Raw genomic sequence first — 16,222 nt, 5'->3', positions numbered from 1 at the left:
AGTTTTTATTCCTTCAAATTATGTTTTTTTGATAATGTGCAGGGACAGGGATACTTGTGATGGAAGAAAACTACAACACTTGCTTCAATTCATGGCACCAACAGCCTCACTGAGATACCACCTCAGCAACGAAAGCCAACAACAGCCTCACTGAGACATACCCATGGCAACGAAAGCCAACAACAGCCTCACTGAGACATACCCATGACAACGACAGCCAGCAACAGCCTGACCGAGACACACAAACTCCAATGATAAATGCACTGAGACACAATCATGGCAATGACAGCTGGCAACAGCCTCGCCCAAGACACACCCACTCCAATGCCAGCCGCACACACACACAGCCAATCCAGTGACAGCTTCACCAAGACACACAGAGGAGGGTGCAGACAGAGAATGAGAGAAGGAGAGAGGGAGGGGGGGAGGGTGTACCTTGATCCCATCCACTGGATTATGGATAACAGTGGTCTGAGGTTCCTAGAGACACAGAGAGAGAGGAGAAAGAGAGAGCCGGAGAGAGAAAGGTGCACGTATGGAGTGAGGATGAGAGATGGGAAAGGATGAGTGAGAAAAGGAAGAGAGGGGGTGGTGACAGCAAAGAGAGAAAGAGAGGAGGGATCGAGAAAGAGCGAGAGAAGAGAGGAATAGTTAGGTCTGGAAGAAGAGAAAACAGAGAATTCCTCAAGTGAGAAGGTAGGCAGCGGGGGTGGCTGAGTGGGTGGAGATTATCATTTTGAAGAGATGCCTGAAAAGAGATGTCAGAATCAAAGAAGACAGCGGAGCAGAGCCTGAAAGCAGCAGCATTGGAGGAAGCTTTTTGTGGCAGCCGTGCGCGGAGTTAAACTGTGCAGCGAGTAAAAAAAGTTGCGCAGAGACCTTGAAGCCTTTAGTCCTGCTGCCGTGAACACCTCTGCACATGAAGACATGTGTGCTCAACAGGGGCCCTCATGCTCCAGAGCAGCACATGAATGGAACATTAGAACCCTCTCTACACTGTTCCAATCCAAGGAATCACAGATATTCTATATCATGACCAGATATTCAGATCCTGCCTTCCTTCTGTCCTCCTTATGTCCCTATCTAGGAGATTCCAATTGATAATAGAAGGTTCTGATGCAGTCGATGCTGCTATGCTAGCTATGGTTGTTCTGTTTTATACAACATTCCTTCCAGAATATTCAAAATGAGCTACAAAATCAGAACACACAGATACAACAATGACCTTTCAGAGTGAAACACAGGGAGATGAATATCTGGTCCATATATAGGACATCTGTGAGCACACCTTGTGTACACATTGTCCTGGGAAACTGAGAAAGACTTCACACCAATCAAGCAGAGAGGGGCGGGTCTCTGCAGAGTGGACCCTTCTGTACCATTTTTAAATAAGTGTGCAAAAATATCACAATATCACATATCACAAGGATACTAGAGAGACACTATTCTTTTTTGACGAAATGCTGCTTTGGGGATTATTGCCCAACACAGCATCCGCTGACATTACTGTACTGTAAACAGCAGCATTTAGCAAATGGACGATAATTCTAGTGAGTATGTTCAGAGAACTCCCTCTTCAGCTTAGTCAACAGAAATAACAGATGTGTCTGAGTGTTTTTGTCTGCCTGAGTGTCGGTGTGTGTGATGAGTATGTGTGTGCGTTTATCAGTGCATGAGTGTTTGTGTGCTTGTGTGAAACTGTGTGAGCGCACTTGTGATTTTGTGCATGATGTGTGAGTGCATGCATGTGCATTTGTGTGTGCGTGCGTGTGTGTGAGACTTTGTACGAGTGTATATGTATATTTGTGAGTGGTGTGTGTGCGTGAGAGTGTGTGCACGTAGTGTATCCATCCATCTGAAATACAGCCAGTGAAAGCTCAGGTCATCGGAGGTCTTCACCGGGCCTTTGTTATTTGCGCCATTTTGCAGGCAATAAAATGACAGTAAACTTCATTCATGCAGCTTTAATGAGAAACGGTGCCCATTCATAATAGATGGTGCAGTGAGCACGCTCAGTTCAAACAGGGCAAGACCGCAGATTGGGTGGTCATACCAGGGGGCGGGGCCAGCACAATGTCATCACTCAGGCTGAGGAAACCTGTAGTGAATCTCTGAGACCCAGGTTCAATCTATCTGCTAATGCACTTTGCATATGAACAGTATACAAGCACCTTTTTTTACTGATTACTTCCACCATATCATGACCTTGGTGGCTGCTGAAGCTGACAAAAAATATAAATGTTAGTTAAACATTAAATACGCAACACTTGCTCAGCCTTGTTAGGACAAAGCGCACTGAAATTACATTGAATCTGATCCTGAGCATAAAGACTCATTTTTATCCCATCTACAGCGTTGTCACCCTGGAATACTATGACCTGTTGAACAAGTATACTGTTTGACAGGGAGGGGACCCGTTTGCATAGCCAAGTCTCCATTTTCTGTGTGTGAAAAAGTCAAAGTCAAAAAATATACACTCTGCAAGTGTGTGGCTGCTCCTTTCTTGTGTCTTTTTGCGGCTTGTTTAACAAACTCAAGGTGGTTGAGACTGTACCGGCTATAGGACATTTCTCCTGCTTCCACCGCAGTGCACCACAGATCAGAGCACCCCAGTGTGTGCCTCTACCAGAGCCCTGGGCTGCGGTGTTTCACAGGGATTTTCACCGCCACCACATTGTCTTTGCAGGATCTAACGGCCCTGGCCGAACAACCACTCCATTATCTCCCTATGCTTTACTGTGTACTAACCAGGTCTTCTGCAGCTTTAATACCGGGGCTTTCTAAGTCTGCTGCTGTAAATACTTCATAAATACTACTACTGTCTTTTAATAAATGATCCCTCCCACCCCTACAAAAAAGTCTCCAAGCTCAAGATAGGATTCCACTCAAGCAAGGCTCTAGTGTGTTCATTTTGCTCAGCCATGACTATTTCTGGTTGGTGCTCTGCCTTCTTTTTCAGCCTCCAAGAGGATAAGAAAAAGAACGGGCGCCATTTTAGCATTCGGGATTTTCGCTCGCTTATTGATATCCCAGTATGGCGCTCAGCATTAGCTCTTCAAAAGCCATGTTAAAGGGAATGAACACTGCCAGCAGCCCCTGTCCGATGTGTCACTTGATGCGCATTGCGGGGGCCCCCCTGCTGTTTCGTGGGCCTCCCAGGAAGTAACGCTCTCCCATCGCCAACCACTGGCACCCCCTCCCTTCTGCATTATGGTGACCGCGATCAATCACCATGACAACCATCACCCTAGGTGACTGTGTCTACCAGTAGCAACAGCGTGAGATGTGAGGCATACCTGGAGTTGGGAGAGGCAAACAGGACTGAGACACAGACAGGTGGCAAAGACAGACTGGTCCGGTTCAGGCCTGGGATAATAATTCCCTCGAAGGTGTTACGGTTCCCTGCTGTACAAGTGACACTTCTTCTCCACTGAATGTAACGAGCTTTTAAGCATTTCAAGCCCAAGTCCCAGCTCTTCGTGCACAATAGAAATGTAACTGCAGTATTAATATTTATTTGCATTCAGCATAACTTTACATAATTACGCAGTTACACGGAGTTTACTCGAGTCTAACTTGAGCCAGTCGCTGGAAATATCCCTTTGATATGGGACATTTGGTTTTTCAGAGCACATAGCCACTATCAGAACGCTTGGTTAAACCCGTCAACCAAACCATTGTAGCATGTGTGCAACTCAGGAGGACCACCTTGTTCAAGAAACCTACAAGAGGTTAGAAGACAGCCCTAACCTGAGTTAGAACACAGTGTTAACCCAGACTAGAACACAGGCCTCATCCAGGTTAGAGGCATTAGGCAGCAAGAGATCAGCAAAGAGAAAAAAAAAAACATTTTTACTTGTTGAGAACTTTGGGAGACTAACGCACACTTACACAAACATATATACACACACAGATATATGAAGATAGATACACACACACAGGCACATCGCAGAGAGAAGCTAGAATGGGAGTGAGAGGAGGAGTTGTGGTGTGTGTGTGTTGGGGGAGGGGGTTTGGTGAATGCAAAAACAGCCTGGCTTTTATATGGTTTCCATTCAGTGTACTGGAACTCAATCTGCACCACTGTCACTCTCTCACACACACACACACACACACACACACACACACACACACACACACACAGACACACACAGACACATATGCACACATGCACATACGCACACACACACATACACATACACATACACACACATGTGGTATTAAAGGGCAACTATGAGCCATCCTAAAAATATGGTGATATATGTCTCCACGTGTTGTTGTGGCTGTTGATGTTGGAGTTCCGGTCATTTTTCCCCTCTCTGCCGCTAACTTCCTGACAATGCTGAGCCCTGCTAATGCTTTAACATAACCGCACGGATCACTGGCATTGCAGCAGCTGCTCCACTGCGGGATTTAGCACCTGATCTGGGATATAAATGGCCACGGCCGCAAAGCGTTTGCGCGATGCACACCGTCGTTCGATGAAAAGTTTCCAGGAGATGACAAAGTTTAAAAATGTTTCTGATGTTACCTGTACTGTCTATCAAAGCGAACTGTACAATTTCTACCAAAAAAACTGTAAGTCAATATGAGAACATTATAGTGTACTGCCTTTTGGATAAATTAAATATTTTTGCTACTCTATCTACCTGATAAATGGGTGAAGACTAAAAGTGATAACAATGACTTTATACAAATCACTTATTCATGTAATAATTTGCCAGTGATAACAAATCACCTGAGTACTGCACCACACTATTAAGCCCAGCAGAGACACGGGCAGTCGATCTAAAGAGTGCAGTAAGAATGGACAGCAAATGCAGTCTATTGCTACACTGTTCTATCCAACAAGGGAAATGGATACAACTTTACATCACTCTACAGAGAAACAATTCTGTTGTTGTCTGCTTCTTATATGCAGACATCTTTTCGTATCTTCCTGAGTGGAAATGTGGAAAGGTGAGCAACTTGCTAATTCACGGTCGGCTGGAAGTGTCCCAACCTCACAACACGTGTACACAGCGCAGGCATCTGCTCCATTTGTTGAGGGTAAATTCTGGGGTACCCCATCGCTGAGGCCTCTCCTTTCTGTAGGTGTCTTATAATGTTATCTGGTGGGAGCAGAGGTAAGAGGAAGAGATACGTGCACGCCCTGTGGATGAGGGGGAGGGTGTCCTCGGTGCATTGATTGTACGGGCGTGGCTGCCACCACGCTGCAGCTGTTCGGATGTCTGACTGACACACAGACAGGAAGTCCAATGACAGGTGTTGTACATGCAGCAACGCTGACAGGGACAGGCGAGAAGAGCAAGAAAGACAGAGAGAGGGAAAGAGGAGAGAGAGAGAGAGACACAGAGATAGACGGGCACAGAGAAGAGACAGAAAGAGAGAGATACTGAAAGATAGACACAGAGACAGAAAAAGATGCACAAAGAGAACAAGAGAGACAGAAAGAGAGAGACAGGGACAGAAAGAAAGGGAGGTACAGACATAGACAGAGAGAGACAGAGATAAAGAGGTAAATACCAGAGCAGAAGAGGGGATGTTTCCCTTGGGACTGGTGACTATGCTGTTTTTCGTGCTGTTTGACTGCGGCTGTGCGGAAAACACAACACAGTGTTAGAGCGAGCCAGTAATTACACTGGAGGAAGAAACAAACAGGACACACACGGAGGCTCTGTGGGGACGGGTCGTGTTTCTGTAATTTGTCAAATCAAGTCTGGCCAATGAGAGAAAAGGCAAGCCAACAGCAAATCTGGTCAATCCAATTCGCTTGTTTTTTAAAAAAAAAAAATTTCCCACTCCCTCATCACCAGAGTAATCAATCAGATTTAACAGCCTGGCTGTTAGGAACTAACCTGTTTGAAAAGCCAATCAGATAACAAGAGAAGATGCTGTTATCTGGGATTGCCGAGCTCACTGGTCAAACGTAACAGTAAGTGCATTCTCCTGCTATGTTTGACCCAGACTGTTCTGTCCCGTGTACTTAACCAGCAAATCAGAAGAGCTAGTTCGTGATAACAGGTGGGGTAAGACAGAGCATCAGGGACATACAACATAGGAAGTAAAAGAAACCGAATCCTCAGATGCTGAGCAGTGACAAAGATTTTCAGAGAGGAACATTTAAGCTAACGAAGCAACTGCGAGCCTCCAGAAGAAAGGCAGAGCGTCACGTCGACGACACGAAGACAGGCGGAAAGTCAGTACTGAACCTCAGCGGCACAGGGACGTACACACAGGGACAGACAGACAGAGCACTGCAGCTCAATAGCACACTGATGACACGCCACTGACACGCCAAGGCCAGGACACATCTGGAAGCCGTCACACGGTACAGTGGCACGCAACTACCTACCAACAGCTGACTTTCACACACACACAAGCTCACGCACGCACACACTCACAAGCGCTGCTCAGACCTAAAAGGGACATGACACACCGCACAACCCTCATAAACAGGCCTATCTCACTTTCCCACACAAATAATCCCACCGGAAGCAGAGCTAATTAACACACCAGCAGCAATATTTCTATTGTTTGTGACTTACAGAGCATACATACAGTGTACAAATGCTCAGTAGCCCCATCACTGAAAGGCAGGGTCACACCAGGTAATGAAATTGCAAAATATAATAACTAACACTTTGTACCCCTTGTAATTGGTAGACATCAAAATGGTGGGAGGGGGTGACACGCCCGCAACAACCCAACCAAATCATGAGTCCGTGACAAGTCCACTCAGTTACATCTGTTGGGCCAAACTGCAACACATCATAAGGAGTGACGCAATGCACTGAAGATATCAGGTGAAACAGGCTCACAGAGCCAACTGCATGCCCAGGGCATCGGGTAAAGGAAAGCAACACACAACCTCCAACGCTGACCTCACAGGCAGGCTCATATGAGGAGGATGCCATTCAGCATAAGACGCTGTGGTGCATTTCAATTGATGGATGGGCTTAACTGGTAAAAATGATAGGTGGATGGTATTAACTGGTGAATGATGATTGCTGGATGGGTTTAGATGTTGAATGGTGATTGATGGATAGGATTAACCAGTGAATGGTAGCTGGTGAGCAGAATTCACTGGTGAATGTTGTTTGGGGTATGGGCTTATTTGGTGACTGCTTTTTGGTGGGTGGGTTTAATAAGTCAATGAAAACTGGTGATTAGGTTTAATTTTTGAGTGATAGGTAGTGGGTGGTGATCTGTTGAATTAATGTAGTCTGGCTTGGGTTACAATACGGACTTAACTTGGAAACCACCTTTTTCCCACCAATTCACATTAAACAGCACCCAAAAAGAATGCTAAACCACTGGCAAAACAAACTTAACTGTCAGACCAAAGTGAAGACACTCAGAATACTGGGGAAAACAGGGATTGCATTTTGACAGCCTCGATAACATTATCAAAATGATTTATACCATTAGGCAAACAACGCAGGGTCATGAAGAGGAGGAAAAATAATTACGTTTCAGGAAAAGTCAAGGGAGAGATGATGACTAAATCGGATAAAGAGGGGGATAAAGGAAAGAAAGAAATGTATAGAGGAAAAAGAAATTAAGAGGAGATTAGGATTAAAATGACGTCCTCACCATATACTGAACGGTAGAGCTTGATTTCCGTTTCTGGCCCAGGCGAAGGGGGGGTTGGAGGATGGATGGGGGGGAGAGAGAATGAGAGAGGTGAATGATATGTAAGGTGTTACTTTATGTCGAGCATGTGTCTTTGCCTGGCTTTTTCCTGTTCTGGTTGCAAATTAAAATAAGGTAAATATGATTTGTTCAAGACCTGTGGAAAAAAAAACTATCAAAGGACACGGAATCCAAGAGCAGAGAGACACAAGCAGAAGGTGAACTGCCAAGGAAGAAGGAAGCCTAGAAGCTATGAGAGACAGTGAAGGCTGGATTCATTTAACACATGTCCTTAGCTCTGACTCACAATTAAACGCAAGTATCACTTCTATCGTTCACAAAGCTCATTCAATAAACTGTGTGTTTTATTGAACAGCAAAAGCAACACTTGCATTTAGTTTGTTTGTCAAAGTTAAGGGCAAATGTTGATTGAATCCAGGCCGGAGCTCTACAGAGATTGTATAGAACTAATAAACCGCTGCGCTTCAGGCTGCGGGAGGGAGACCGACCAACCACCTGGGATGCGTCCAGAAATAGCTGCTGAGCAAGCAACACGAGCAGCAGCGCGGCCAACGTGATCTCCCCTTGCTCTGGAACGAGATTTATCTTCTTTTCCTGTGAAACGTTCCAAATCCAGGGACTTGGCGGGTGGGGTGGGGGCGGGGGCGGGGGCGGGGGCGGGGGTTTTTTTTGGGGGGGGGTGGGGGGGGTCACATTAGGAGGTGGGGGTGGGGAGGGAGTCTGCACTTGATGTTTCCAGGAGCGACTGGGTCGTGACACAAAGACACTGTGGGAATACCACAGCTTGGAGCCTGGCAGCACTGCGCTGCGGTCACTATCTAATTACATCACAATGCTATCATTCAGAGGCGGTGTCACATCTTTCCTTAAAAAGGGCTCCTTTAATAAGACGGTAATGCACTCTCCTGTCTGCAGTGACTGATAGGGGATAGCATCAGAGGGAGGGAGCGAGGGACTGGACAGTGAGAGAGAGAGAGCAATCAGAACCATTTATTTTGTAATAAGTCCATGCCTGCCACTGCCTCATGCCTTCTAAACACTGCCAATACTGTGCGTGTTGTCATTAACTAAATTAAAACCGTATGCTGTGTACTGAATGTATAACGTTACTCATCACTGTCATTTATTTTGTAACTGCCACATGACAAAAAAATAGGCGGGGGGGCGACAATAAACTATTTTCTTTTGCACAAACAGGTCCTGTGGTTGAATAAAAAAAAGTTGAACTTCATACAGAAATGCAGAAAAGACGGATTGCTTGGTCAGAATTTATATGCACTTCATAACAGCAGTTGAGAAGTCTGAGCTGCATTGTTTCAACATGTGAGCATGAAACACATCGATCTTGCTATTCCAGATAAGTAAATCTGGCTTACTGTGTATCAGTGTCATGGTAGACTTTATCTTTTCCTTATGTTTTTTCTCCTTTTATCACCTTGTCTGGAATCACCAATTTATAATGATACTACACTGAGTTTGTCTCTCCACAACACCCACTATGCTCACACAGAGGCACTGATGCAGGACAAATACAATATTCTGACATACACAGCTCTGATATACACAGCTATTTTTTACACTACGAGTCCCACAGTGCACCTTGGCAGATCACATGCCAGATGGAGGATAGGTGCACCTCTAGAGGTGACCCCACAGAGGGTGCCACAGCGGCGAGAAAAGTGGACCCTGGTTGACTAAACTCACCCTACTGCAGGGAAAATAAGCCATTTGTGTTCTGCCACTATGAACTCCTAGTCATTGCTGGCAAATGATGCAGCTCAGACTCAAACCCCAGAATAAGCACCTTAGCCGAGTGAGCCGCGTCTGCCTTTCTTTGTTCAGTGAATAAACCAAATTCATATGCTATTATGTATCTATAATCAGAAGCGTAAAAGAAAACACTACATAATTGAGAACTTCACAATGTGAATGAATAGTAATCAGTGCACTGAAAGAAAAATACAGCAGTGACGGTGACAGGCCTGGGAGAGGTCGTGCACTTGAGAAACTACATCAGCAACTGAGCGATGCAAGAGGATACGGGCAATGCTGTATGAGAGGAAGCAGAGAGAGAAAGAGAGAGAGAAAGAGAGAGATGGACTGGAGAGAAAGGAAATGAAAAAAAAATCCTAAAATGTCAGAATACAGGTACGAGGGGAGCCTGTTGCTAGGCGATGAGCGAGGCTCAGTGGAAGTGTCTATTTCTGTCTCAGGGTTTCCAGGGTTCAGACTAGCAGCTATTCCTGGAGCTGGAGTCACATTCCCTTCTGAACTGACTCTTAACACCCCCCCCCCCCCCCCCCCCCCCACCACCACCACATACACATGCACTCGCGCACACACACACGCGCACACGCACACACATCAGACAGACACTGTGTGTGAAATAAAGATGGAGGGAGAAGTACAGATGGATAGGAATGGTGTGAAATGCAAAGAGAAATGCAGAGATGAAGCCACATAGCAACGGAGAGGAAGAAGAATGAGTAAGACAAGGACTGGTTGGGAAAGAACGAGAAAGAGGGAACGAGAGAAAAACAGCTGGCAGGAAGAGTTCAGTAATGACACTATGAAAGACGACAGTCTTCCAATCAACGAAGAGGACAGTCTAGAGCTATCACCCATCCTGTGCCAACAATAACCATAAGAGCCCACACACAAAACTAATAGCCCTTCTGACAAGACTAAATAAAACCTCTTTTACATCACAGACAAGCATGTTCAAGTGCATCCATATGTGCGACCATATCTCATGAGTCTTTTAGCATTCATATCCTCCACTTTGTGGTGAAAGCTTGTTCAGACAACAGTATTTTTCTAACTACATGGTAGAACATTGGATGATGAGCATCATTACAGCGGCAATGATTGGAGGAGTTGGAGGCAATGATACCCTAAATTATACAATTATTACCATATTAAGTTAAAAAATGGTATTTAAATGTTAAATTTTGATAGATTAAAGCCATTTTATCCACATTAAAGGTTTATTTCATTGTCACAATTTGAAAAAAATAGGCTTGGAGCTGGAATAAACGCTTAGTACCAACCACAAGACACAATTTCTGGCATCAGCCATGATCATGAACTACACGGGGGGTGAGAGCGATTTAGCAGTCCCTTACCCAAAAATCACATGCCTCTTGCATCTGATCTAAAGGAGGCTTAAAAGGCGACAATGTGGGATAAAATCCAGATGGAGACAAGACTGTCTTATACTGCATATCTGTATAAATGTCTGTTTTTTCCTTTCACCAAATGGCGAAATAGCACAGGAAGCATTGCTTCCAGATGATCAGAAGGACATACAGCGACATTATTTTCCCTTGAGCTATGCAGCCAGCATGGGAGCAAGAGCCTCAAGGATCAGGCTGCTTTGTGACGTGGAAACATGTTTCCATCCCTGCTGTGACACCTGTCCCTCCCAAAGACAGGGGGGCACAGGTCAGGGAGTGGCAGAGGAGGGCTTCCGTCTGTGGGTGATTCATCGCTGATTCAGAGTCAGCTGTTGGTGCGGATGAGAGAGGGATGAGAGGTAGGGAGGGCAACAGGGAGAAGGAGAGGGAGAGAAAAAGAGGGAGAGGAAACAAAGGAGGGAGAGAGAGAGAAAGAGAGAGAGGGAGAAAGAAAGGGAGAAAGAGGGATAGGAAACAAGGAGGGGAGAGAGAGAGAGAAAGAAGGAAAGGGAGAAAGATAGGGAGAGAGGGAAAGAGGAAGAAGGAGCAAGGGTGAGAGATGAAGTGAGAGAGAACACAGGATAGAAATGGAGAGAGAGAGAGAAGGAAAGAAAGAGAGAGGCAGAAAGAGAAGAGAAGGAGGGAGTGTATGAGGAAGAGTAGAGTATGGAAGAAAGAGAGAAATTAAGCGATCTGGTTTCTAGTACAGTACAGTACATACTGTTTTGTCCATAGCAGTGTATTGCTGTTATGCGGTGAGGTAGCTGTGTCCCTATCCAGGTCAGCCTCTCCGCTGCTCACCTCATATGAGCACCTATAAATAAACTACCACCATTATTTCTGCCATATAAATACACAGAAAGAGGCAAAACAATGGCAGAGCCTGTCCTTCTCACTTTGGAAAGCTGTCGCATTATAATAGATGCCTTCATCTAATCTAAGCAATATTCTTTTCCTCTAGAACTGTTTGTGTAGAAACCTGGATTTAACACCAGCTGGGACAAAAATAAGACAAAACAAAAAACACCCTTCAACTTATTTCAGATCAAAATAACCCAAAAAAAGTGTGCTCCAGTATTTTGCACTCTTTGTACAGTGAGAGGAACAGCCAAAAACATCAAGGGTTTCCAGTGGCACAGGGTAAGCACTGGCCTGGAGAATGATTATGTAACGGTGCGATTATAAATCATGAAATCACAATGCGCAAGATGTGCAGTAAGAGGATTACTTTCTAGAGCACAGCACCGAACACCTAATGAGACCCACATCTAGAAGAGAAACCTTTACTGGCCACCGCTGCAAAGAATATCCTCAGACTTTTCAGGGATTGGTTGGCTCTCCCCTAAGAACATGAGAACACACAGTTTAATGTCAAGATCTGTCAGCCTAGGCTTTTATAGCACTTGAAGCTGAGAGTTATTAATGTATGAACTATTAATGCAAACTCATAATGGAGGCAGAGACCCTTGGAGTGTTCAAGACCAGGCTATCTAGATGCATAACAGACAACTGCTAGATGTTCCTTAGATTACAGGCAAAATGACAGGCCGACACGGGCTCCCCTTCAAGAATGTTCATAACAAGCTAGCAAATTGGAACAATTGCTGCCTCAATGATGGCAGAGTCAGAATTTTTAAACGCGGAAATCACCAAACTGACAATCTGGTCACCATACAAAAAAATCTGTGCCTCTACCTTCTGGAGCACCAACGGATGCAGCCATTGGACAGGAAGAAACTGCAGATATGGAACAGCACGTGCCAAGTCAGTTGGAAATGAGGTGGCAACCACCAACATCATCCTGTTTGTCTGTCTGAGAAGACTGGGCATGAAACGATGTAGTGTAAAGACTTCATCTTACGTGCTGACAGCGTGAGGGACCTGCTGTTTGTCAGTGAAAGCTCAGGCACCTCTTGCCCTAGGCTCTAATCATGGTATTTAATCAGAACAGTCCCCCCCAAGCTGCTGGTCACTGCTGGGTCCTGACCAGGCATGATGCCTCAGTGCACCTCAACACACACTCATGCTCTTTTACACACACACACACACACACACACACACACACACACAGGCACACAAACACGCACAGATATGCTAAAGAAACAACATCTAACAGAGCTGCGGCTGAGAGCAGATTTGTTGCATGTGAACAGACACACGCAGTAAAACATGCACTTGCACTGCAGAGTGAATAGAGATACAGTCAGCACAGGTACTGACAGACACAGCACACTGAGGCAGGGGCACGGGAAAGAGGGAAGGCAGCAGAGAGAGAGAGGGAGAGAGAAAGAGAGGCAGAAGGAGGTGTGGGTAGGGGTAATTTCGCCAACATGCCTTACCTTGACGTCTGCCTTCTTGTTCAGGAGACTCTTGGCTGCTGTAAAAGGGGGACAGAGACACAAACTCAGCAGGCAGTCTCAAACGCCTGAGACACCAGCTGACCATCGACCTGCAGCTTTAATGATCAGTGGAAATAAAGAGAGGTAATTCACTTATCACAAAACCTTCCACCTCCCACTCCTCCATCCATCCCTACCCCACCCCAACCCAGCCCCCCAAAAACACTGTCACATAGCAATGTTTTCAAAAACAAACAGAACAAAATAACACAGCACAGGGGAACCTCCTCCAACTGCAGGAGGACCGCACACTTTAAAATGTGATCTTTGGAAAGGTAATTAATTGGCTTAATTGTCTAACAAAGCAGACCAGGCGAGGGAAAATCCATAGGGACCGCGGCGGGGCCGCGGGGGGGGGGAGGGGCCGCGGCGGGGACACGGGGCCTCGTGTACGGGAGGACCCCGCGAGTCTCGGGTGACAGCTGCCGTTTCCGGGGGGCTGCTGGGGAAACGGGCACTCAGCGCCTCCCTCTCGCGCAGTGCCGTGCCGCTATATGAAGCCTGACATTTACCACCCACTTCCTTCAGAATGCGGCCGGCAGCATTTCTGACATGCATATCTGGAATAATATACGTGGGACGTTACATGAGCCACGGTGCGTTACATGCGGAGCCATTCCGGTTATGTAAAGTCTTTTTCCGCCGTTCCAGCTCCTACACACTTGAGTGGAAGACGTCTCACGAGTTTAGAAGGTAAGACTCTTTCCATCTCCCAGAGCGAGTGCGGCTCAAAGTGCTTTTCAGCAGGAGATGAGACAGCACTTCTGTTCAATATTTTAAAAGAATTTGACATGTGCATCAGTTTGATTGGCACAGATACTGCAATGGGCACATTAAAAAAAAAAAACAAACAGGAAAAGGCAGCACAATAGGGGAACCTTTTTTGAAGCAACATTTCTTTAGCATTATAAATAACTTTCATCAACATATTAATCTCTTCAGATAATATAAAATTATTTGTCCTGTCTCTGGGGATTGTCTTGTTTGCCTCAGAGTAAAATTCCAGGTGTTCTTACAACCTCTACCAATTTCAGTGCAAGAGACACAATTTCCCCATTTCAGATGATTAACATCATGCAAGTGATATATAAAGCCTAGCCTTATTAGAAATATTCAGTATTCAATACAGTCCTTATCCAGTTGTGTGAAAAGTACAGAGTAGGAACTAGGACTATGAAATTTAGAGAATACCAGACAATACCAAATATCTAATAAATACAACACAGGCAATCAATGTAGGAGATTAATGTGGTTACTAGCACTGAGGTGCTGGACATCCTTCAGTGGTCATCTACTGTATAAAGATGTTGCAAGAATGCATAATGGACATGCATGGGAATTATCTCAGGTGGAACTGTGAATGCACAAGTCATGAGGTACTTTAACTGAAAACTTTCCAGAAATCCATCCAGATCCACCTGAGATGGAGATGGCTCTAGTGACCTTCAACCTTGTGACTATAAAATGACTATAGTCTGGAGGAACAGTAAGAATAACTGTGCATAGCTAACTACATTAGTTCAGAAATTACTTTTGTGAGGAAAGGGCAGAGATAAAACAGGAAAACCCCAAGCCATGTCACTTTCAACAACTTTGTCAGCAGTACATGCAAAAATATTGGAAAAATGCATGGGTGTGTTGCCTTGCAGGAAACACAACTATTATAATTTTTTATTGTTACAACATATAATATGACCTATAATCATTATTTCAAGTCTCAAAAACGAAGAGTTCCAAATCTAACTTAACACAAGAAAAATGGCATGCATTGCCAGAACCTGACATGGCTGAACATCCTCAAATGAAATAAAAATTGACTGTGGAACCTGTGGAACTGTGGACTGTGGAACATTAGAGCTATGAAGTGTCACTTGATCAGTGATTATAATCCTCTTGGTGATCAGAATGAGGACTCTAAGAATAAAAAAGTCTGATTCTGAGGCATTAACGATGATGTCACTGAAGTTTCTAGGGAAACGGTATGGGAGGGGCGGTGCTGCTTCCCACTTAACATAGACCCAGACAGAAGGCCTCCTTACCTTGCGGCAAATTTTAGAGGCAAGAACACAGAGAGTGGAAGAGGAGAGGTTAAGAGACAGGAAGAGAGAGCACACCAATACAGATATAAAATATACAGGTTATGACAAATTATATGAAGGAGGATAGGGGGTTCAAACGTACACACACCTGTACTAAATACATCTGTATCAGGCAGAATTCATTGACATATTTACTATTTTACATTCTGTTAATATTCTGAATTCGGAAGAGCTCTTGATCCTACTCTTTCCTGTTTGGGAGATTGGTAATAGCCACGGGTCAGAGCAGCTAGAACCCCTTCTGAAAACCTGTCACAGCATGCTGATGGTCGACGTCCAGCATGTCTTAGCAAAGGCGCAATACAGCCTGCAAGCACCTCCGCTTTGTATTAATACAGTCTACTCAGAGCACTGTGCAAAAGTCAGCAGATTCATCTGTACATTCCTCGACAGCCAGCCAGTTGCCCTAAACGAGCCAAGTATAAAAATGGACGTCCTCAGTAAACAGCGATTCCCCGTTTAGCAGCGGCAGGGTTTAGTGCTCGGTGGGAAAGCGGAGTTCAGAAGTGCCTCTGCTCAACCAGGCCAGCTGTTGGGAGCAGAACGTAAGCCTCTCTGTTGAGCGTACAGAGGGAGGGCACCCAGGTCCTGGAATGGCCAAGTAACAGCGCCCAGATATGAATATTTGATCTGTGAAGTAACAAGCTGTCTGGTGAGCATGACAAAGCACGGAAGGATCCCACAGCACCCAATCTCTTGCTGATGGTACTCGGTCTCCAAAGATGACTCCTGAGCCAATGCACTGCCTTGAAATGAGTCATGTTGGCCAAGCATTGTTACCACAGTATGCTGTCTACAGTGCCCTGACTAGCTTTTACAGTGAAGAGAAGGGAGAGGAAGAGAAAGAGAAAGATCAATCACTGCCATTTCTTCAAAACTATCCACCCCCTCC

The 16,222-nt window shown here is 45.2% G+C and overlaps 1 protein-coding gene across 12 annotated transcripts in view; it reads right to left on the bottom strand.

Moving 5' to 3' along the window:
• LOC118777462 (calcium/calmodulin-dependent protein kinase type II subunit beta) overlaps positions 1-16,222 on the bottom strand; it is a 59,381-nt gene that overhangs the window by 9,102 nt on the left and 34,057 nt on the right. For 5 of the 12 annotated variants that reach the window (XM_036528378.1, XM_036528384.1, XM_036528389.1 and 2 more), the window contains 3 exons: positions 13,172-13,209; positions 5,527-5,595; positions 436-480 (listed from right to left, as the gene is read on the bottom strand). In XM_036528378.1, the coding sequence (XP_036384271.1) occupies positions 436-480; positions 5,527-5,595; positions 13,172-13,209 (152 nt within the window). The remainder of the gene's footprint in view (positions 1-435; positions 481-5,526; positions 5,596-13,171; positions 13,210-16,222) is intronic. The other 7 variants (XM_036528380.1, XM_036528379.1, XM_036528381.1 and 4 more) reach the window with 4 other exon arrangements.

This window comes from Megalops cyprinoides, chromosome 5 (assembly GCF_013368585.1).
Source record: "Megalops cyprinoides isolate fMegCyp1 chromosome 5, fMegCyp1.pri, whole genome shotgun sequence".
NCBI classification, from domain to species: Eukaryota; Metazoa; Chordata; class Actinopteri; order Elopiformes; family Megalopidae; genus Megalops; species Megalops cyprinoides.
The sequence above is the reverse complement of the archived record's forward strand: the minus strand, read 5'-3'. Positions and strand labels throughout refer to the sequence as shown.